General features: G+C 44.9%; 1 protein-coding gene across 1 annotated transcript in view; it reads left to right on the forward strand.

Moving 5' to 3' along the window:
• Positions 1-787, forward strand: part of LOC306915996 (uncharacterized protein) — a gene marked incomplete at both ends in the record, with an annotated part of 41,910 nt that extends 41,123 nt beyond the window's left edge. Inside the window, 2 exons of the mRNA XM_079493704.1 lie at positions 219-448; positions 765-787. Of these exons, the coding sequence (XP_079349830.1) occupies positions 219-448; positions 765-787 (253 nt within the window). The remainder of the gene's footprint in view (positions 1-218; positions 449-764) is intronic.
• Positions 788-25,333: the final 24,546 nt, after the last annotated feature.

The following is a 25,333-nucleotide window of genomic DNA, read 5'->3' on the forward strand; positions in this document are numbered from 1 at the left end:
GGAGAGAAGCCGTTCCACTGTGACCAGTGTGAGAAAAGGTTTCGCGATCGCACTAGTCTCAAACGTCACAAGAGATTTCATACATGAGAGAAGCCCTACCCCTGTGACCTGTGTGGGAAAACATTCAGTCAGAGCAGCAATCTCAAAAGTCACCTGAGAAGTCACACAGGAGAGAAGCCCTACCCCTGTGTCCAGTGTGGGAAAAGGTTCAACCGCAGCCATAGTCTAAAAATACACCAGCAAATGCATACAGGAGAGAAACCCTACCACTGTGACCAGTGTGGGAAAAGATTCAGCGTTAGCAGCAATCTCATAATTCACCAGAGAATTCATACAGGAGAGAGACCATACCACTGTGACCAGTGTGGGAAAAGGTTCTCCGATAGTGGCGATCTTAAAAAACACCAGCGAATTCATACAGGAGAGAAGCCGTTCCACTGTGACCAGTGTGGGAAAAGGTTCCGTGATCGCAATAGTTTCAAACTTCACAAGAGATTTCATACAGGAGAGAAGCCCTACCCCTGTGACGTGTGTGGGAAAACGTTCAGTCAGAGCAGCAATCTCAAAAGTCACCTGAGAATTCACACAAGATAAAATCAAACCTCTGTGAACAGTGTGGGAAAAGGTTCAGTCATAGATGTGATCTCAAAAGTCACCAGACCAGAGAAAGCACAAGAGACAAGCCCCATAATGTGACCAATGTGGTAAAGGGTTCAGCATGAGCAAAACTTGCTGCAACCCCATAACCCTGTGCGCTGCCTCAGATCATCGGATAGGGCCCTCCTAGTTCCTCCTGCAACGCGTCTGGTCACCGGGGTGACCGGGCCTTTGCGGCTCGGGCACCTTTGCTCTGGAACTCTTAGGTTAGCAGAATCAGTGTCTTCTTTTAAAAGGCTTTTAAATATTGTTTTGAATTGTTTTATTGACCGTTATTTTCTTCATATTTCATTGTTTCTGATGTTTTGATGTTTTGTTGTTTTGAGTTTTTCAGTGGAGAGATGTCTCATCGGCTTACAACTAGTGAAAGTCCCACCTGTAAGGTAATATGGGCCATGTACGCAACCAATATATCTTCCCCAGAGAATGAAGGCAGACCTTTTGGTCCCACTGACTATACCAACACAAATATTCACTAAATGACTTGTTTCCCAACATTCAGCGACAGCAGCGGCTTAAAGATGTTTTCTGACCTCAATTGCACTCATATACAACTTTTGACCCCACACGTCTCAATATTTGCCATTGACAATGAAAGGAGAACAGAGGTCAAATGTCCGCCAAATATGACGTAAATTTGTGTCAACAGGCATTCTGATTGGCCAGTATGAGATCATGCACGATGATGTACGATGATAAGAGCGCCCCTCATTTGCTCAAGCTGTATATATTTTTTCTACTCAGTCTGCTTCTCATAGGAGGGCTGTGGGCAGTATAGAAACCGTCTTCCAGTGACATCATCATTAGGCAGATTCTTTTTTAAACAAGATTTTTTTTTACAAAAAAATTTAGATTTTCATTATCGTGAGAACGATGGCTTCCATTTTCGCATTGCACCTTTTCAGGACTAGAAAGCCTGCAGTTTCTATTAGCTTGTATTCCCCATCGATGATGTCACCGGCAGACGGTTTCTGAACTGCCCACAGCCCTCATATGAGACACAGACCGAGTAGAAAAAAATTGCACCATCTTTTCATGATTATTAGTGAGGACCTATTATATGAAGATAGGTTGAAAAGTGGTGAAGTGGTCCTTTAAAGTTATAGAAATATAATTATGATCATGATGAAACCTTTATTTTATGTTTTGTTTTGTGGCTTTCGCCTTTATTTTTCTATTTTTATAGAGGGATAGACAGTAGGCTGACAGGAAATGGGGAGAGAGATGTGGGGGGTGACCGTCAGGATCGGGAGTCGAACCTGTGGCACACTGCCAGACTGGATTACCAGCCAAGGTGCCTGGACCGCTGAGCCACGGCCTAGACCATGATGAAACCTTTTGAAACTTAGCAAACCTTACTGTAGAATGTTTTTTTTTCAGTAACAGGGGTCTCCATGTCTCTCCATCTCTTTAGCAAATAGAAAAAACATTTTCAGGTTGGGATACCAATTTCATCCAATAGAGAACTCAGACAATATACTGGATACAAAGTGAAATTGGATGGTGATGAGAAAAAAGAAAGAGAAGGCTGTATTTTGTTATACTTTTTTTATGTCGGGGTAAGAATGGTGGTCCCTTATTGGCTGTTGATGGTGACGTAACTAAGGTACATTTCAAGGTTGGTATAAGGTCAATAACGGGTCTGAAGGATTTAGAACAGCAGTTGTAATAGACATTAGTTAGTAGCAGTACTAGCAGTAGGCTGCTTGCGAGGCGCAAGTTGGCACTTTGACAGTGTATTTCTAGTTCTTTCAGTTTAGTTTAGTTTAAAGTGTTGCTACTTTACTTTAACATATATGCTATTTGTATTAATCTGGGAGAATAGCAGATCTATAAGACCACAACACGTCACACCACACCTTGACACATTGTGAGCCTATACTGTAGATCTGCTATTTTCACTGTATTCAAATATTTTTTGAAAAACAGGAATTGAAATTATCTATATTTTAATGTGTTTAGTTTTGTAAACCTACAGTACAATACAGTTTCAGTGACTAGTTTGTGAACCCTTGTTTTTATTTTTGTTTCAATCAACTAAATTGTTGATTTCAATTATAGTTTTAGTTAAATATAATTGCCTCATTTATCATTTTTTTTGGTTCACACACACACACACACACACACACACACACACATACACACACACACACACACGTTTAGTCTACACTATATCTGCTACTATATACGTATGTTACTGTATAATCAGTATTTAACTGTTTTCTTGCTCTTTAATTTTATTCTTTCCTTTCCTGAAAACTAATGTTCAGAGCTTGTAGCATGTGATGTGACAATAAATGTTAATTTAGAAATGACGTTGACTATTGTGTAATAATTATTGGTGTAGGGTTACCAACCGCCCCATAACATTCGGGACCGTTCCGTATTTGGAATCTAAAAGACGTGTCCCATAATGAACTGATACGGGACCGGGACACACTTTGTTCCGTATTTGGAATCTAAAAGACGTGTCCCATAATGAACTGATACGGGACCGGGACACACTTTGTTCCGTATTATGGCAGCACGTTTTGTCACTCACTCACATTGCGGACTGCGTGCACGGCCATCGTAAGGACTGCGTGCACGGCCATCGTAATCCAGGCGCTCAGTTATTATACGTTTTGTCCACTCCACTGCTCGTGCGATGCGCAACAAACCAGACAGCTCAGTAAATTTGCAGTTGGAGATCTGATAGGCCTATAAACAGGAAACAGCCTTATTTCTCTATGCCTGCTATAGTGTGTGCAAATTATTACCGGATACAGTAGGCACTAGGCAGGCTACGAATTCACAACATGTTTGCCTGACAGACTGTCAGTTATAGTTAGTTCTGATTGGTTCAAATCACGGCAACTTTTGTTGGAGAATGCAATTGAAAAATAAATATGAAGCACAATGCAACAAACAATTACTTAGAAGATGTTTAAGAGAAAAGAGGGAGCTGCGGAGGCTGATAATGTGGTTTAAGACAACATGTTGAGACACATGGGGAGGAGGAGGCAGCATGGAGACCCTGCGATGAGAAGTGACCACAGGACCACCAGAAGCAAGCACAGGTAATTAATAACTGTGCCAAAACATTTTTTTGGCACAGTTTTTTTTTTTTTTTTCAAGTTTTCTTTTTGCATTTGTATGCCTTTATTGATAGGATGAAAGTAATCTGACAGGAAATGGGGAGAGAGATGGGGGGGGGGGGGGGGGGGACTTGAAATAAAACAAGAATCCTATTGGATATAAAGTGAGTTCTGTTTTTCTTTTCTATAGACCATTTCATAAAGAGCAATGGACATTAGTGAGGACCAATTCTACAATTACAATTTAGGCATTTCTTAATCCAGAATGACTTATAGTGCGTTTAGACTTGGATGGTTAGAGCGGTGCGATTACATACAAGGTCAATGCAAAGACGAGAAGTTGCGCGAGCGCCGCGAACGGACGCGGCGCGACCTGGAGGGACGAACCGAGGCGAATATTTAAATTCAAGTCTGAACGTTACAGTAAGCAAGAACAACACAAGGAAATCAAACATACATCAAATACATAGAAATAGTCGTCAATTAAGGATCATAATTAAACCAAGAACCTAGCTCAGATCGGTTAACCAATAGGATGCAACGCCGTGATCCCAGCGGCACCCGCCCCTCTAGTGCAGAAATCATGCTGGCTCGCGCTGGGCAAGATCGACCTACGCTGTAGAGTGTAGAGTGCATTGCTGGATTTCGGCGGAAGTATGAAACAAGTGTTGTGATTGGTCGAAAAAGATCGTATCCGGGGGAAATACATCTGGACGGATGTTTCCGGCTATGCACTCTCTGCCTTAAGCCCAACCACACCAACCACACCCCACTCTCTGCCTTAAGCCCAACCACACCAACCACACCCCACTCTCTGCCTTAAGCCCAACCACACCAAAGGGTCACTCTCTGCCTTAAGCCCAACCACACCAACCACACCCCACTCTCTGCCTTAAGCCCAACCACACCAAAGGGTCACTCTCTGCCTTAAGCCCAACCACACCAAAGGGTCAAGGGTCAAGGGTCACTCTCTGCCTTAAGCCCAACCACACCAAAGGGTCAAGGGTCAAGGGTCACTCTCTGCCTTAAGCCCAACCACACCAAAGGGTCTATGCACTCTCTGCCTTAAGCCCAACCACACCAACCACTCTCTGCCTTAAGCCCAACCACACCAACCACTCTCTGCCTTAAGCCCAACCACACAAAGGGTCACTCTCTGCCTTAAGCCCAACCACACCAACCACTCTCTGCCTTAAGCCCAACCACACCAACCACTCTCTGCCTTAAGCCCAACCACACCAAAGGGTCACTCTCTGCCTTAAGCCCAACCACACCAACCACTCTCTGCCTTAAGCCCAACCACACCAACCACTCTCTGCCTTAAGCCCAACCACACCAAAGGGTCACTCTCTGCCTTAAGCCCAACCACACCAACCACTCTCTGCCTTAAGCCCAACCACACCAACCACTCTCTGCCTTAAGCCCAACCACACCAACCACTCTCTGCCTTAAGCCCAACCACACCAAAGGGTCACTCTCTGCCTTAAGCCCAACCACACCAACCACTCTCTGCCTTAAGCCCAACCACACCAACCACTCTCTGCCTTAAGCCCAACCACACCAACCACTCTCTGCCTTAAGCCCAACCACACCAACCACTCTCTGCCTTAAGCCCAACCACACCAAAGGGTCACTCTCTGCCTTAAGCCCAACCACACCAACCACTCTCTGCCTTAAGCCCAACCACACCAACCACTCTCTGCCTTAAGCCCAACCACACCAAAGGGTCACTCTCTGCCTTAAGCCCAACCACACCAACCACTCTCTGCCTTAAGCCCAACCACACCAACCACTCTCTGCCTTAAGCCCAACCACACCAAAGGGTCACTCTCTGCCTTAAGCCCAACCACACCAACCACTCTCTGCCTTAAGCCCAACCACACCAACCACTCTCTGCCTTAAGCCCAACCACACCAACCACTCTCTGCCTTAAGCCCAACCACACCAAAGGGTCACTCTCTGCCTTAAGCCCAACCACACCAACCACTCTCTGCCTTAAGCCCAACCACACCAACCACTCTCTGCCTTAAGCCCAACCACACCAAAGGGTCACTCTCTGCCTTAAGCCCAACCACACCAACCACTCTCTGCCTTAAGCCCAACCACACCAACCACTCTCTGCCTTAAGCCCAACCACACCAAAGGGTCACTCTCTGCCTTAAGCCCAACCACACCAACCACTCTCTGCCTTAAGCCCAACCACACCAACCACTCTCTGCCTTAAGCCCAACCACACCAAAGGGTCACTCTCTGCCTTAAGCCCAACCACACCAAAGGGTCACTCTCTGCCTTAAGCCCAACCACACCAAAGGGTCACTCTCTGCCTTAAGCCCAACCACACCAAAGGGTCACTCTCTGCCTTAAGCCCAACCACACCAAAGGGTCACTCTCTGCCTTAAGCCCAACCACACCAAAGGGTCACTCTCTGCCTTAAGCCCAACCACACCAAAGGGTCACTCTCTGCCTTAAGCCCAACCACACCAAAGGGTCACTCTCTGCCTTAAGCCCAACCACACCAAAGGGTCACTCTCTGCCTTAAGCCCAACCACACCAAAGGGTCTATGCACTCTCTGCCTTAAGCCCAACCACACCAAAGGGTCTATGCACTCTCTGCCTTAAGCCCAACCACACCAAAGGGTCTATGCACTCTCTGCCTTAAGCCCAACCACACCAAAGGGTCACTCTCTGCCTTAAGCCCAACCACACCAAAGGGTCACTCTCTGCCTTAAGCCCAACCACACCAAAGGGTCTATGCACTCTCTGCCTTAAGCCCAACCACACCAAAGGGTCTATGCACTCTCTGCCTTAAGCCCAACCACACCAAAGGGTCACTCTCTGCCTTAAGCCCAACCACACCAAAGGGTCACTCTCTGCCTTAAGCCCAACCACACCAAAGGGTCACTCTCTGCCTTAAGCCCAACCACACCAAAGGGTCACTCTCTGCCTTAAGCCCAACCACACCAAAGGGTCACTCTCTGCCTTAAGCCCAACCACACCAAAGGGTCACTCTCTGCCTTAAGCCCAACCACACCAAAGGGTCACTCTCTGCCTTAAGCCCAACCACACCAAAGGGTCTATGCACTCTCTGCCTTAAGCCCAACCACACCAAAGGGTCTATGCACTCTCTGCCTTAAGCCCAACCACACCAAAGGGTCTATGCACTCTCTGCCTTAAGCCCAACCACACCAAAGGGTCTATGCACTCTCTGCCTTAAGCCCAACCACACCAAAGGGTCACTCTCTGCCTTAAGCCCAACCACACCACTCTCTGCCTTAAGCCCAACCACACCAAAGGGTCAAGGGTCAAGGGTCACTCTCTGCCTTAAGCCCAACCACACCAAAGGGTCAAGGGTCAAGGGTCACTCTCTGCCTTAAGCCCAACCACACCAAAGGGTCTATGCACTCTCTGCCTTAAGCCCAACCACACCAAAGGGTCTATGCACTCTCTGCCTTAAGCCCAACCACACCAAAGGGTCTATGCACTCTCTGCCTTAAGCCCAACCACACCAAAGGGTCTATGCACTCTCTGCCTTAAGCCCAACCACACCAAAGGGTCACTCTCTGCCTTAAGCCCAACCACACCAAAGGGTCACTCTCTGCCTTAAGCCCAACCACACCAAAGGGTCACTCTCTGCCTTAAGCCCAACCACACCAAAGGGTCACTCTCTGCCTTAAGCCCAACCACACCAAAGGGTCTATGCACTCTCTGCCTTAAGCCCAACCACACCAAAGGGTCTATGCACTCTCTGCCTTAAGCCCAACCACACCAAAGGGTCTATGCACTCTCTGCCTTAAGCCCAACCACACCAAAGGGTCACTCTCTGCCTTAAGCCCAACCACACCAAAGGGTCACTCTCTGCCTTAAGCCCAACCACACCAAAGGGTCACTCTCTGCCTTAAGCCCAACCACACCAAAGGGTCACTCTCTGCCTTAAGCCCAACCACACCAAAGGGTCACTCTCTGCCTTAAGCCCAACCACACCAAAGGGTCACTCTCTGCCTTAAGCCCAACCACACCAAAGGGTCACTCTCTGCCTTAAGCCCAACCACACCAAAGGGTCACTCTCTGCCTTAAGCCCAACCACACCAAAGGGTCACTCTCTGCCTTAAGCCCAACCACACCAAAGGGTCACTCTCTGCCTTAAGCCCAACCACACCAAAGGGTCACTCTCTGCCTTAAGCCCAACCACACCAAAGGGTCACTCTCTGCCTTAAGCCCAACCACACCAAAGGGTCACTCTCTGCCTTAAGCCCAACCACACCAAAGGGTCACTCTCTGCCTTAAGCCCAACCACACCAAAGGGTCACTCTCTGCCTTAAGCCCAACCACACCAAAGGGTCTCTGCCTTAAGCCCAACCACACCAAAGGGTCACTCTCTGCCTTAAGCCCAACCACACCAAACACTCTCTGCCTTAAGCCCAACCACACCAAAGGGTCACTCTCTGCCTTAAGCCCAACCACACCAAAGGGTCACTCTCTGCCTTAAGCCCAACCACACCAAAGGGTCACTCTCTGCCTTAAGCCCAACCACACCAAAGGGTCACTCTCTGCCTTAAGCCCAACCACACCAAAGGGTCTCTGCCTTAAGCCCAACCACACCAAAGGGTCACTCTCTGCCTTAAGCCCAACCACACCAAAGGGTCACTCTCTGCCTTAAGCCCAACCACACCAAAGGGTCACTCTCTGCCTTAAGCCCAACCACACCAAAGGGTCACTCTCTGCCTTAAGCCCAACCACACCAAAGGGTCAAGGGTCACTCTCTGCCTTAAGCCCAACCACACCAAAGGGTCAAGGGTCACTCTCTGCCTTAAGCCCAACCACACCAAAGGGTCAAGGGTCACTCTCTGCCTTAAGCCCAACCACACCAAAGGGTCTATGCACTCTCTGCCTTAAGCCCAACCACACCAAAGGGTCACTCTCTGCCTTAAGCCCAACCACACCAAAGGGTCACTCTCTGCCTTAAGCCCAACCACACCAAAGGGTCAAGTCACTCTCTGCCTTAAGCCCAACCACACCAAAGGGTCTATGCACTCTCTGCCTTAAGCCCAACCACACCAAAGGGTCTATGCACTCTCTGCCTTAAGCCCAACCACACCAAAGGGTCAAGACGTTTTTTAGCGTTTGTCCCAGCGGTGTGATAGGTCCTGTTGCTCGTTGACCCAAGTTGTCCCAAGTGATTCAACTGGTTCAATTCAATGGCCCAAAACCACACCAAAGGGTCGCCATGACGCAACTCCTCGCAACCGTTTGGACCCAAAGAGTTGCATGGTGACCCTTTGGTGTGGTTTGGGCTTCAGGTTGTGAGTCTTGTGACCAGGCTTTTCTCTTGGCAGATGAGTAATAGCCTGGCTAATAAGCCAGACTCAAATCACACTGTTGTGTGGTATTTGAGTCTGGAGATGCTGTGTATGGATCTTGTTTCCCGGGGGGCGGGTTCAAACATTTTCTCTTTGACGCAATTGGTCAGAGCTACTGTCAGTGAAAGCATTGAACGTCACTGTACCAAAGCCCGCCCATATTGCATACCGTGTCCCGATTGTAGGAAATGGGCGTACAATTGAGCCTCTCCAGACCGTAATCCGCCGGCAGGCAATTTCTTTTTTGCCAACGGCTGATTCGGTCTGGCTTATTAGCCAGGCTAGATGAGTAAGGCTGGGACTGAGGCTACACCGCTGGCGGTTCCAGGCTAGGGATCGAACCGCTGACCTAGGTGCTCCACTCTGCGTACATGACGGTGAGGAACACGGACACGGTGGTGCAGTAGAACACCAAGAAGGCCCTGTTGATCTTGGAGGCCACGTCGGTCCAGTATCCTCCAGGCCGCCACGGCGCGTCCTGTCGGCTCTGCAGGAGGACCAACGACACGCTCCTCTGCAGCTCTCTCAGCTGGACAGGTACGCAGACGTGGAAACACAATAAAACTTCATTAGATTATAGTGAGAGAGACAGAGAGACGTCGAAATAAAAAACAAGTCTTCTGAAAGAATATATATTCAAAGATCTGTTGCCGCATTTTCACGATTTTTCAAAAATAGCAGACCTACAAGCTTGTAGATCTGCTATTTTTCAATAGCTAAAGTATAACAAAATGCTTAGTTAAAACACCGAAAGGGGTTCCCGTCCAGAATGGGTTTAAGACATATAGGGCTATATCTTATCCCTTAACCCTTATTCCTAAACTAATTTGCCTTTTTTTAAACTTTAAAAAAAAAAAACTTTTAAAATAGTTCAAATAGCCGATCTACCAGCTCACAATGTCTCGATGTAGATCGGCTGGTTGAACTATTTTAAAATGTTTATCAAAATAGTAAGAAATGGCAAATACGTTCAGGGATAAGGGATAAGAAGTGTGCATGGCGCAAGATGGAGCCCTTAGACTTTGTTAGTTTTGGGGACTGGGAAGGAGGGGGTCCATTTTCATGTAACACGCAGGTTCCTCTATAGGCCGGGTCGTAACAGCATAATTGTCTTATTGTCTCTTCTGGGGGGACCAAATTGACATTTCTGCCTAACTCTGCTGCTTCAACTCAAATTCATTATAACTAAGATATCAGATTAAAAATAAACACACATTTTTTAATGACAGATCCACTACAACCGAAAATGTCCCTAGAAAAGTGCTATCCTAGCCACCCAACCGGCTCTGCTCTGGGAGAGCAGCTGCCAGACTCGGCACAGCTGATTTTTAAGCACGACTCGATGGTTGTCCTGCTCATCAAAATGCTTGGTACGTTCCAAAATAACTTTCTGCCTAAGTCATTTTCCAACCTTTTAGGCTTGGGCGATATTGTAGTCGCTGTGCCGTACAGTTTAAATTTAATTATTTTTTTTCTATTATCCCACAGTTTTTGTAACCCAGGGGTTCTCAACGTTTTTGGCTGGGAACCCCGGAAATGCTATTTTCCGGTCTTTGCGTACAAAAAAAAACGGTCAAAGCCGCCCGCTATTAACGGACTAACGCGAACTCTGCTACAGTGTCACGCAAAAGTATTTAAAAAAAAACCTAGGAGATCTAAGACGTTTTGAACTTGTATATCTGCTAGTTTTGTAACGATATGAACTGTTTGGTTGATTCCGTTCTAACCTCTGCAGCCATCGTCATCAGGTCACATGGTGTGTCTCCACCAATCACATCACAGCGTTGATTCTGTCTTCTTTCATCTAAAATGACACGTTTAATTAAAACATGCATTATTGTAGGACTAGCAGCATGCCCAAGTTTGTGCTATTGCTATTGAGAATGCATTGGGCGTTTAAGTTAAATAACTCAGAAACTACAAATCATTTCAAAGTAAAAAGTTCCAGCATTTGTCTCCACAGTAACGTGCCAATATCTGCCATTGAGCCCCATTGTGAATTTCTCAAATTTGAAAGCACTATATTTCTAAAACTATGAAACATTTCAAAGATTTATTTTCAGGCAAACATGTCCACTGTAAGATGAACCTAAATAGGTTTGAATGGGGTTTCTAGGTGTAAGTATGTAGGACTAGTAGCATGCCAAAGTTTGTGCTATTGCCATTGAGAATGCATTGGGCGTTTAAGTTAAATACGGGGGGGACATATTTTGACAGCAGAAACTGCCTGACTGAAAAAACTTCACATTGTCACAAGCAGTTGTGGACAAAGTATCATTGCTCAAACAAATAGTCAAGTATTCAAACAAGTTCAAATCACGAAGCACACTTTCTTTTTTGATATCAATGCATTGCTGTATTTAAATTTAGGGGGGAAAAAGGCATTTTCAGAAAATGTTCAAAAATAGTAAAAATAAATAGCAGATCTGCAAGCTGCACATCAAATAATGAACGTCTCAGGAATTAATTCAAGGCTTCATGATGCGTGTAATTCATAGAAAATAAGTCATGTTGTGGGTAGTCTCTCGGGACAAAGAGGGCACGCTGTTTTCCTTTATTTGCAGATGGGTTCTCAGATCGTGTTTTGGGTGAACTATTCCTTTAGGTGCAGTACTCTGATGTTAAGTGTCCATCATCAGTGGTCACAACAAGCCATGTCCTCATAACTTTACATGTGCTTTCTCCTTACTTCCACCAGGGGTCAGCAGAGGTTCCACTTTTTATCCAAAGCAGCTGTTTGTCACTATTACAGTGAGTGTGTGTTCTCAGTCTGTTGTTGTTCATATTGCCATTTGATTCTAAGCCACTAATTAAATGTTCAGCTGTTTATTAGTTGTTTGGACCGTGTATTTCCAAACCTATTAAAGGTATATTCAGTGATTTGACTTAATTTAAATATCACTTATTTTTTCTTTTTTTCTGGATAATCCTCCCTACTATAGAGTGTGCTGACCATATAAGGAGTTCCTCCCTGTCCCCAGTGAGCCCCTGGGGTCAAAAAACCCTAGTTTCAGTTTTGGTGGCGGGTGGCAAAGCCTTCAACCAATCAGGATGAGAGGGGCCTTCCTCCAATCATGATCGAGTGGGGTGGGCCTTGGTGCACATGCTGTTGGCCTGTTGCACTTCCCCCCACTGTAGAGCGTGCATGTGCACATTTTGTTACCGGGGCGGACTGGGTGGTTTTCCAAATCACTGAATGCTCCTTTAAGTTAAAGCAAATTAGTTTGCACTTTATGCATCTTGTCTCTTTATGTGAGCTTGTAGATTGGCTATTTTCACAATGTTTGCATCTTTGTATTATTTGACAATTTGGTCAATGTTTGACCAATTCTCTATATTATTAGCTTATTGATTACCTTTGATGCAGTCTTTTTATTGTCTTTCTGAGGTATAGAAAATGTCTTAAAAGTCCTTAAATTGTCACGTCACCGTCCGTCACTATGTTGAGAACCAAGTGATCTATGACACTGCAAGCCCCGGCCGGCAGCTTGTTGTCATTTATTTAAATTAATTTCGTATTGGTCTTAATTTCGTTCCAGATGTCCTCCTCACTCACCTCCGTCTCGGCCGTGGACCTTGACGTCCTCCTGTTTGTCCCGACAGTCCATCGTCAGGTTGCAGTCCGTGTCTGTCCCTGTAGTGCTGCGGACGACGGGGACGTTGTCCAACTCCATCAGGTACGTCACCACGACCGTCTCCAACAGGCTGAGCAGCATCAGACCAAAGATCACGATGCAGTAGGTGGCTGTGAGCAGGGACAATTTACAATTTAGGCATTTAGCAGACGCTCTTAATCCAGAGCGACTTACATTAAGCAAGAACAACAAGCATGGGAATACATCACATATGTAAAATGCATTTATCGCGAAACATGCGTAAGCTAAGAACGTGACTAGAACATATCTATACAAGTAAGACGCGCAAACGCGGGAAGCGAACGCAGCTTGTAAATTGCAATAACAACAATTAGAATAAATTACGTACTTTTTAAGGTTTTTTTTAAGTTAAGTTTTTTTAAATTAAATGTTTTTTCAAGTTTTTTTTAGTGTGTGTATGTGTGCGTGCGTGCGTGTTTCTTTTTTAGGTTTTTTTTTTAAGTTAAGTTTTTTTTTTAAGTTAAGTTTTTTGTGTGTGCGTTTTTCCTTTTTAAGTTTTTTTTTTAAGTTAAGTTTTTTTTAAGTTAAGTTTTTTTTTAAGTTAAGTTTTTTGTGTGTGCGTTTTTCCTTTTTACGTTTTTTTTTTAAGTTAAGTTTTTTTTTAAGTTAAGTTTTTTTTTAAGTTACGTTTTTTGTGTGTGCGTTTTTCCTTTTTAAGTTTTTTTTTTAAGTTAAGTTTTTTGTGTGTGCGTTTTTCCTTTTTAAGTTTTTTTTTTAAGTTAAGTTTTTTTTTAAGTTAAGTTTTTTTTTAAGTTAAGTTTTTTTTAAGTTAAGTTTTTTGTGTGTGTGTGTGTGTGTGTGTGTGCGTGCGTGCGTGCGTGCGTGCGTGCATGTGTGTGTGTGTGTGCGTGCGTGCATGTGTGTGTGTGTGTGTTTTTGTGTGTGATACAGCTGCGCCCTCTGGTGGTGGGCGGGTGGTGTTACAGCGTGACACACACACACACAGACACACACACACACAGACGTGATCTGCTGGGTCTCATAGTAAATGCTCACTGCGTTCGCAATCACTGCGTTCGCAATAATGACACTATACATATAAACTATAACTAGAACATATCTATATAATGACACTATACATATAAACTATACATATATGCTGCAGGGACGTGCAGAGAGTGTTAGAGGGGCAGGGGCTGAAATCCCGTAAGAGGGCACTTTTGGACAAAAATAGTGAAAATACGTGTCGCTCACAACGTGTCGCACTGCGACACGCTGAGAGCTTGTAGATCTGCTATTTCCGGGGCGCAACCCAGCACTCTTTAACTAGTGGAGATGCGGTGTGTACGTAACGACATGGATTTCTAAACAAATTAGTTAAACGTAAAATGCTGTGTTCAAGTTCAGGAGACTTTGGAAAAAAAGCAATTCTCCTGAATGCTGCCTTCCGGTATTTGCATTTCTTTCACCATGTAGTAAATGCTACATTCGTGGTCTGGAAAGGGCAGTTGTTTTATAGACGGGTAAAAGGGCAGGGGCTGGAGCCCCCTTTGATGTCTATGTGTTCACGTCCCTGACTGTGAGGGAAACATCTCAACATCAGACCAACGATCGATGCAGTAGGTAGCTGTGAGGGAAACATCTCAACGTCAGACCAACGATCAGGATGCAGGAGGTAGCTGTGAGGGAAACATCTCAACGTCAGACCAACGATCACGTTGCAGTAGGTAGCTGTGAGGGAAACATCTCAACGTCAGACCAACGATCACGTTGCAGTAGGTAGCTGTGAGGGAAACATCTCAACGTCAGACCAACGGTCACGATGCAGTAGGTAGCTGTGAGGGAAACATCTCAACGTCAGACCAACGGTCAGGATGCAGGAGGTAGCTGTGAGGGAAACATCTCAACGTCAGACCAACGGTCAGGATGCAGGAGGTAGCTGTGAGGGAAACATCTCAACGTCAGACCAACGATCATGTTGCAGTAGGTAGCTGTGAGGGAAACATCTCAACGTCAGAGCAACGATCAGGATGCAGGAGGTAGCTGTGAGGGAAACATCTCAACGTCAGACCAACGGTCACGATGCAGTAGGTAGCTGTGAGGGAAACATCTCAACGTCAGACCAACGATCAGGATGCAGGAGGTAGCTGTGAGGGAAACATCTCAACGTCAGACCAACGATCATGTTGCAGTAGGTAGCTGTGAGGGAAACATCTCAACGTCAGAGCAACGATCAGGATGCAGGAGGTAGCTGTGAGGGAAACATCTCAACGTCAGACCAACGGTCACGATGCATTAGGTAGCTGTGAGGGAAACATCTCAACGTCAGACCAAAGATCGATGCATTAGGTAGCTGTGAGGGAAACATCTCAACGTCAGACCAACGGTCACGATGCAGTAGGTAGCTGTGAGGGAAACATCTCAACGTCAGACCAACGATCAGGATGCAGGAGGTAGCTGTGAGGGAAACATCTCAACGTCAGACCAACGATCAGGATGCAGGAGGTAGCTGTGAGGGAAACATCTCAACGTCAGACCAACGATCAGGATGCAGGAGGTAGCTGTGAGGGAAACATCTCCACGTCAGACCAACGATCAGGATGCAGGAGGTAGCTGTGAGGGAAACATCTCAACGTCAGACCAACGGTCACGTTGCAGTAGGTAGCTGTGAGGGAAACATCTCAACGTCAGACCAACGGTCACGTTGCAGTAGGTAGCTGTGAGGGAAACATCTCAACGTCAGACCAACGGTCACGTTGCAGTAGGTTCTGTTAGACCTGAGGCCGATTCTAAATAAAAAGGCATCTAACTCAGACAGTTTTCTGAAAAAACAATGTTTCTATATCAGTGGTTCTCAGACTATTTCATGTCAAGGACCCCAAAAAATGATATGTAATTGTCCACCGACCGTAGCACAGCACCTAGTGCCCTAGTGCTAGATCTGCTATTTTTCAACAGCTAAAGTAGCCTATAAAATAATGCTTTAAACACCAAAAGGGGTTCCCGTCCTGAATGGGTTAAGGCTTTGTTCTGCAGGAGACTCATTTGTAGCAGTGGTTTTCAATCATTTTCCATCGAAAGGACCCCCAAATCAATAACCAGACATGTCGTTTAAGATGTGTTTGTCAATAGTGTGCTTTACCAATGACATCACATTTACCCAGACATCACATTTACAGTATAATATCATGTCATTTTTAAAATGCTTTACCGATGACTGGAGACCCAGACATGTGATTTATAAGATGTTTTACCGATGACTGGAGACCCAGACATGTGATTTATAAGATGTTTTACCGATGAGTGGAGACTCAGACATGTAATTTATAAGATGTTTACAGATGAGTGGAGACTCAGACATGTAATTTATAAGATGTTGTACCAATGAGTGGAGACTGGAGACCCAGACATGTGATTTATAAGATGTTTTACCAATGACTGGAGACCCGGACATGTGATTTATTTATAAGATGCTTTACCGATGAGTGGAGACCCAGACATGTGATTTAAGATGTTTTACCGATGACTGGAGACCCAGACATGTCATTTATAAGATGTTTTACCGATGAGTGGAGACCCAGACATGTGGTTTATAAGATGTTTTACCGATGACTGGAGACCCAGACATGTGATTTATAAGATGCTTTACCGATGAGTGGAGACCCAGACATGTGATTTAAGATGTTTTACCGATGACTGGAGACTCAGACATGTGATTTATAAGATGTTTTACAGATGAGTGGAGACTCAGACATGTGATTTATAAGATGTTTTACCAATGAGTGGAGACTGGAGACCCAGCCATGTGATTTATAAGATGCTTTACCGATGAGTGGAGACCCGGACATGGAGGGCAGCATGTCGTTTAAGATGAGCAGCAGGACAGAGATGGCCAGCAGCACGGTCACCTTGAAGTACAGGGATGGACATGATCAATTCAACATTCATTAATTCAGTAAATAAAGCTGACTTTAACCGATATTTATCTGTTGTTGATAAGCATCGATTTTGATCGATGTTGGTGTGCTGGTTATCTGTAGTCTACCAAGATGTAGATTATATGTTGGTGTGTTGGTTATCTGTAGTCTACCAAGCTGTAGATTATATGTTGGTGTGTTGGTTATCTGTAGTCTACCAAGCTGTAGATTATATGTTGGTGTGTTGGTTATCTGTAGTCTACCAAGCTGTAGATTATATGTTGGTGTGTTGGTTATCTGCAGTCTACCAAACTGTAGATTATATGTTGGTGTGTTGGTTATCTGTAGTCTACCAAGCTGTAGATTATATGTTGGTGTGCTGGTTATCTGTAGTCTACCAAGCTGTATATTATATGTTGGTGTGCTGGTTATCTGCAGCCTATACCAAGCTGTAGATTCTATGTTGGTGTGTTGGTTATCTGTAGTCTACCAAGCTGTAGATTCTATGTTGGTGTGTTGGTTATCTGTAGTCTACCAAGCTGTAGATTATATGTTGGTGTGTTGGTTATCTGTAGTCTACCAAGCTGTAGATTATATGTTGGTGTGTTGGTTATCTGTAGTCTACCAAGCTGTAGATTCTATGTTGGTGTGTTGGTTATCTGTAGTCTACCAAGCTGTAGATTATATGTTGGTGTGCTGGTTATCTGCAGCCTACCAAGCTGTAGATTCTATGTTGGTGTGTTGGTTATCTGTAGTCTACCAAGCTGTAGATTCTATGTTGGTGTGTTGGTTATCTGTAGTCTACCAAGCTGTAGATTCTATGTTGGTGTGTTGGTTATCTGTAGTCTACCAAGCTGTAGATTATATGTTGGTGTGTTGGTTATCTGTAGTCTACCAAGCTGTAGATTCTATGTTGGTGTGTTGGTTATCTGTAGTCTACCAAGCTGTAGATTATATGTTGGTGTGTTGGTTATCTGTAGTCTACCAAGCTGTATATTATATGTTGGTGTGTTGGTTATCTGTAGTCTACCAAGCTGTAGATTCTATGTTGGTGTGTTGGTTATCTGTAGTCTACCAAGCTGTAGATTATATGTTGGTGTGCTGGTTATCTGCAGCCTACCAAGCTGTAGATTCTATGTTGGTGTGCGGGTTATCTGTAGTCTACCAAGCTGTAGATTATATTTTGGTGTGTTGGTTATCTGTAGTCTACCAAGCTGTAGATTATATGTTGGTGTGGTGGTTATCTGTAGTCTACCAAGCTGTAGATTATATGTTGGTGTGCTGGTTATCTGTAGTCTACCAAACTGTAGATTAGGTGTGCTGGTTATCTGTAGTCTACCAAGCTGTAGATTTCTGAACAGTTATTTCTTATTGAAGAGCATCGTCTTGTATGCTCAGCGGCTCCCTGCGTAGGATTACAAAGTAGTCTTCACTCGGTACACATTTAGCTTCTCATCTGGCATATTTATTTGTTGCTGCTCACATGCAGGAAATACAACACTGAGAGATAGAATGCGCTGGAAGTGCCCGGATGTATACAATGGTACAGCATCCTACCGTAACACCTTGAATATAAGAGAACAATATATTCACAGTACATAGACAGTAAATAAAGGACGTAAATGACCTAATACTTTACACCCCCACTCGTTCTTTGCTTACTGGGTTCACAAAAATAAATGAAGAAAAATAATAACATTCAGAACTTAACAGTGTGATATTATCACTCACGAGTACCAAACATGTCTCTGGCAAAGTTCTTTAACTTTAGCTTGGTTACAGGTTTGGTCAACACATCTGCAATCATTTTATCCGTAGGACAATACTCCAAAATCACATTTCCTCCATTTACGATTTCCCTTATGAAATGATACCTTATGTCAATGTGCTTGCATCTCTGTCTGTTGACAGGGTTCTTAGCTAGAGCTAGAGCACCTTGATTATCCTCGTAGACTTTTGTCTTTGCATAGTCATATTTGTCAATGCCTTTAAGTAGCTGTTCTAAATAGAGACATTCTTGCATAGCTGAAGCTAGGGACATGTATTCTGCCTCACATGTAGAAAGAGCCACTGTTGGCTGTTTTCTTGTTTTCCATGAGATCAGAGCGGTATTTTCACTGAGACTAACACAGTAACCTGTTGTGCTGCGCCTGTCAGTCACATCAGCTGCCCAATCAGCATCAGTATATACCCGTAGGCCTAGACCTTCTTTGTGATTTTTTCTGAAACATAACTCTTTCTCTGTTGTTCCTTTTAGGTACCTGAGTACATGTTTTACTGTGAGCCAATGTTCTTCAGTTGGCTCAGAGAAGTGTTGAGACAGCCTACTCACTACAAAGCTTAAGTCAGGTCGAGTGCAAGTAGATAGGTAGATGAAGCTGCCTACTGCCTCCCTGTACCTTTTGGGATCTTCCATTTTTACAGCATTGTTAGTGTATTCTAGCTTTGGCTCACAGGGGGTTTCCCTCGGTTTACAGTTTAACATGTCAAACCTTTCCAGTATTTTGTTTACGTATCTTCCCTGTGACATTTTGACACAACCTTCTGTCTGATTAAAGTCAATACCCAGGAAGTTTCTCAGTTTGCCTAAGTCCTTCATTTTGAATCTAGCAGTAAGCATCTCCTTTACTCCTTTAAGTATCTTTTCGTTACTTGCTGCTATTATCAGATCATCCACCCATATGATAATAATGACCTTGTCACCATGTGTCTCCCTTGAATATACACAGTGGTCAGCAGGATTTTGTACAAAATCATCATTGGTTAAGCATGCATGTAAGATTGTGTTCCAGTTCCTGCCTGATTGTTTTAAACCATACAGTGATTTCTGCAATCTACATACCAGCTCTTCTCCTGTATGAGACATTTTTTCGTAACCCTCTGGTTGCTCAACGTATATTTCACAGTCTATTGGCGCGTGCAAATATGCTGTCTTTACATCCATTTGGTGTAGAATGAGATTCTCTTACACTGCTTTTTGCATGACCACCCTTACACTGGTCATGTCGGCTGTGGGAGAAAATGTCTCTTCATAGTCAGTACCCTTTTTCTGGCTGTAACCCTTCGCCACAAATCTCGCTTTGAATCTATCTGACCCATCAATGTCATTTTTCATAGCGAAGACCCATCTGCCCCCCACTGGCTTTTTGCCTGGTGGCAAAGTAGTGAAAGCAAATGTTTTGTTTTCCTCTAGGGATTTTATTTCCTCATCCATAGCATTTTTCCACTGCTTTGATTTAACTGAGGTTATAGCCTCCTGATAGGTTTGAGGGACATCAAAAACAGCTCTATAACAGAAATCTACACAAGTTTGTAGTTTATCCTCGCTGTCCTCTGTCATGTAATCATCTAGGTAACCTGGCTTTTTCCTGCTCCTAGATGGGTTCCTTCTAGTCGCTGTTTCAGCACTTTCAACCTCAGCCCCATCTTGACCCTGCACATTTTGCTCATGTACATTTTCATTGCTGCTCTCCCAAAGGTGTACCTCCTCAGTGTGTGACTCTTGCGTTTGTGTTTCTTTTTCCTGAGCTGTCTTAGTCATAAACTTCACCAACCGGTGTTTCTGAACCCTCTCTGTGTTTGGGTAATACACCAGGTAGGCTGGGCTATTTTTGTCGTAGCCTACGAAGACACCTTGGTCACATTTTGAGTCAAGCTTTCGTTTTTCTTGTCTGTATGTGAAACAATCAGACCCAAATTTTTGCATTTTTGCCACATTTGGTTTTCTGCCCGTCAACATCTGGAATGGGGTTTGTTTAGTGCGTCTGTTATAGCACCTATTCCTAACATGGGCAGCTGTCTGGATAGCATAATTCCATAATTTATTTGGTAGATTGCTTTCTAGCAGCATACATCTGCCCATCTCGTACAGTGTTCGCCAGCCTCTTTCGGCAGTACCATTCTGGTGAGGCGAGTAAGGCGCTGACGTTTCATGTCTTATTTGGTTCCTAGTTAATAGTGACTGAAAGCCACTGCTTGTGAACTCAGTCCCGTTATCTGATCGCATACATTTTATTTTCCCATATGGTGCGATGTCTGCTAGGAATCTTTCAGTAGCCTGTATTGTATCGCTTTTGGCTTTTAGGAAGTATACAAATACAGCGCTGGAGTAGTCGTCTGTAAACGACTGTGCATATTTATATCCATTAATGGACTCTGTTTGTATAGGACCAGCTAGGTCAGTATGTACTAGCTGTAGGGGTTCCTCTGCCCTCCTATCTGGGTCTCTATTTCTCGTCTGAGTAAATTTACCCTGTGTACATATTTCACATAGTGGTGGCCTTGTGGCTTTGCCTTTTATCTGCATACCCTCTACCACTTCTTGCAATTTATGCACATCTGCATAGTTACAATGGCCCATAATCTCGTGCCAAGTTTGCATATCATGACAACCATTACATTTATCAACATTTTCATCAACCGTGTGAAGGTAGTACAATTTACCGTACTCATGGATGTCAAACCTTGTACCCTCATTACTTATCATGACATTTTCACCTTTCTTGAAGACAACAGTTGATCCTTTGGCTGTGGCTGTTGCGACGGAGAAGATGTCTTGAGGATAAGAAGGCATATACAACGCTCCACTTAGCGTTGCAGTAACCTGTTGTCCAGTGTCATCAAACAGGCTCACCACGGCATCTCCCCTTTGCTGTGCGATGCCGCTGCATCTGGTCCCGTCGGCCAGCTCCACTGAATGCTTTCCAGCCTGGAACGTGTCGTCGAAGTTCCTGAATTTTCTGATGTCATTGATGATGTGAGACGTTGCTCCAGCGTCCACCATGAGGCCTCTCATCTGGACACCGTCCGGTGGCTGCCATCTCCGTGCTGGTCGGTCCCCGCCGTCCACGCCTCCCGCTTTGAAGAAGAAATCTGAAGCGCTCTTCTCTTCAGACACCTTCCGGACACCATCACGACGATCCTGTTGCTCTTTTCGCCGGCATGTGGAGTCTTGATGTGTGTTACTTTTGCAGTTGCTGCACCACGTCTTTTTGCGACAGTCTTTCACTCTGTGGCCTTTGGTGCCGCATTTGTAACACACCAAGCTGCATTCTTCACCCTTTGTGGGTCCCCGGCCTTGTCTCACGTGTGTTTTCATCACGTTGTCTGTTGACTCTGCTGCGTTCATCTTTTCTGTTTGTTCATAATTTCTCAGTCTTCTCTTGAAGTCTGTGAGTGTGACTTGATCCTCATTCTGAGTCACATGAATGGCTAGGGGCTTATATGACTCCGGTAGACCGTTCAGGATCATGGCTACGGTCAATCCGTCGCTCAGAACTTCACCTCCATTTCTCAGGGCTGTGATGATGGCCTCCGCTCTTATCATATAGTCTGTTACGCCTTCCCCACTTGCCATGTGAAGCCTTGTCAGTGAGGTATACAAACCTATTATACGGGGCTTTCCCTTCCCGGCATAATGTTCTCTCAGGATTTTCAAAGCTTCTCTGCCTTTGTCTGATGCCTCATGCATGATCAGTGACAGGCTCTTGTCATCTATGAGCCGGATCAACTCTGCATAACCGTCGGCGTTTTTCTTCTCGTCGGCTGCCAACCCCGCTTGGGTGACATCGGTTGGTTCAGTCAGAATTGTCTCTTTTAACTTCATAGTGTGCAAACGGCCCAAAAACCTGGTCTCCCAAAGTCCATATTTTTCTTCATTCCCATCGAATATGAGATTATTCGACGTACCGTCCGTCCCTCGACTAGCCATGTTGCTAACGTAGCTCCGACTTTTACTTGCCAAACTATCTCGTTAGTCTCTTAGCTTCCGCGCGCTTTTGCCCCGCGTTATAGTCTTCTGACGGTATATAACTACTCACTTTGTTTCCTTTATCTGGGCCCATAACCTGAAGAGCATCGTCTTGTATGCTCAGCGGCTCCCTGCGTAGGATTACAAAGTAGTCTTCACTCGGTACACATTTAGCTTCTCATCTGGCATATTTATTTGTTGCTGCTCACATGCAGGAAATACAACACTGAGAGATAGAATGCGCTGGAAGTGCCCGGATGTATACAATGGTACAGCATCCTACCGTAACACCTTGAATATAAGAGAACAATATATTCACAGTACATAGACAGTAAATAAAGGACGTAAATGACCTAATACTTTACACTTATAATGAAGATGTATTTGTTTTCCCTGGCATTCTGAGAGTGTACACATGGAATCAAATGGACTAACGGGTCCATTTGGTTCAATTTGTACACTCTCAGAGTTACAGACCCATAAGGGTCCATTTGGTTCAATTTGTACACTCTCAGAGTTACAGACCCATAAGGGTCCATTTGGTTCAATTCGTACACTCTCAGAGTTACAGACCCATAAGGGTCCATTTGGTTCAATTTGTACACTCTCAGAGTTACAGACCCATAAGGGTCCATTTGGTTCAATTTGTACACTCTCAGAGTTACAGACCCATAAGGGTCCATTTGGTTCCAAACTAACATTGAGCTGGGGACCCCCTGGAACTCTCTCAAGGACCCCTGGGCTGGGGGTCCCCGGACCCCACTTTGCACTGTCCTAGTGGATGGCTTAATTGGTACTAGTGATGGTACAGTGTTAGGGTAGTAATGGTTAAGTTAGTGATGGTTAACCCTTTGTGTACCTTGAAGCCCAGCTTCTCTCCTAGTGGATGGATTAATGGGTACTAGTGATGGTACAGTGTTAGGGTAGTAATGGTTAAGTTAGTGATGGTTAACCCTTGGCGTACCTTGAAGCCCAGCTTCTCTCCGCGCTGCTCTGCGATCAGGAAGGAGCTGAGGTCCAGCACCAGGAAGAACAGGACGGGGATCAGGAAGTTGATGACACACAGGATGGGGGTCCTCTTCATGGTGATCTATACGGCAGGACAACGCTTATTATCACTTCCTATTGGTCGATTGATTGATCTACAAGCTCACAACGCATCGCACTGCGATGCGTTGTGAGCTTGTAGATCGGCTATTTTCAGAGTGCAACAAATCATATAATGACTTCTCTTTCAGTCGTCTTCTCCACTAGTCCATCCCTAACATGTTAGTCTAGTTTTTTCGTGAAATTGACAACATTGTCAATATTTTTCATTTAGGCATAGTTTTAGGCATCATGGCTTCCCAAAGTTCCCACTGAGCATTTGTTTGTCCAATAGACGTCTAATATAAATCTAAATGGCCGTTTAAGAATGGGCTACATTTTTTTTGCGGTCTATGCTTCAGGGACAAATTAGCCATTGGGCCAGTGGGGCCGTGGCCCAGGGGCCCTTGGCATTCAGGGGCCCCTCTGGGAAATTGGACCGTGAGGTACTAGGTTTGACGCCCTGAAAATGGCTCCTGGGACCCTCCATTGGCTGTTGATTTTGTTAAATTTAGGTTAAAAATATGATAAAAACACGAAAACACAAATGTTGCGCGCATGCATGCTATGGGGGCCCCCATGCAGGGCCCCCATGCAGGGCCCCCATGCATGCTATGGGGGCCCTGCAAATATTACCGGCCCAGGGGCCCTCGTGGAGGTTAATCCGTCCCTGCTATGCTTAGATTAGACGTTGAAACATATAGACTCACTGTAGACGTTTAAACAACTGCTAATCAATGTCTAGGCTAAGCTTAGACCGCTAAAAAACTCTCATTTTTAGCCAATTTTTAGACAAACGTCTATTAGACGACTATTGCTCAGTGGGTTCGTTTTCATTCAGTTCTCCTCAGTGGAAAGACGGTAGCCGAGGAACATTTTTCGTCATAGTTTTAGTCGACCAAATCAACACCGATCGCTACATACGGTGTACGAGGGCATTCACTTCTAGTCATTTACTAGTTGCCTAGTTTAAAAACTGTGTAAACTGTGGTGACTATAACTATAATCTACCTGATATTTAGGCCTATAAAATCGGGGGAAAAAATCGGAAAAAAATCTTTTTTTCTTATTATCAACTAGTCAACTAGTACCAACAAGGTCAACTAGTGGATTTACTAGTCGACTAGTTGAATACGGTAGTCGACTAGTTGCTTACGGTGTACGTGACGCGGCTCCACACTCCCGGTATGGAGGAGTTCAGGGTGAAGTTGTCGTTGGTGACCAGCATGTGGAGGAACTCCCACTCGCCCTGTGCCTGCATGACGCTGCGCGTTTGCTCCGTGATGCGCAACGAGTCCGACATGGGCGTCAGCAGCAACTCGTGGTCTGAGGAGGGAAAAAAACGAACGTTCGTTTACGAAGTTGGGGTGTGGTCCTCAAAGTGGGACTCCGGGGAGTGGGGACCCCCCCGAGTACAATAGAGGGTATAAGTAAGTAGCCTTGCCGAGCCATGAGGCCCATAGGGGCAGGTGCCTATCTCCTGTTTCTGTAGCGTGAGGCAGCTTGATGTACAAGTACACCCCCTGGACATGACGCTAGTATGTCGCAGGGACTTACCCCCAATCCAACCCTTGATGCTGAGTGTCAAGCAGGGAGGCACTGGGTCCCATTTTTAGAGTCGTTGGTATGACCCGGCCGGGGATCGAACCCCGACCTCCCAGTATCAGGGCAGACACTCTAACCACAAGGCCACTGAGCTGGTAGAGGGTATGCGCATGCATAAAGTGAATGGCAGATCGAGTGGCAAATCGAGTGGCAAAGTGAATTTAACGTTGTTTAAAGTAGTTTAATTCAATCAAATGACTTTTCTGTTTGGATGTATGGGCTGTCAAGGTCAGAAAGTGTTTTTTTGCCACTCAGTAGGTATTCCCGCATAACGTCCGGGTATGATGAT

Source organism: Electrona antarctica (assembly GCF_951216825.1).
Source record: "Electrona antarctica genome assembly, chromosome: 22".
NCBI classification, from domain to species: domain Eukaryota; kingdom Metazoa; phylum Chordata; class Actinopteri; order Myctophiformes; family Myctophidae; genus Electrona; species Electrona antarctica.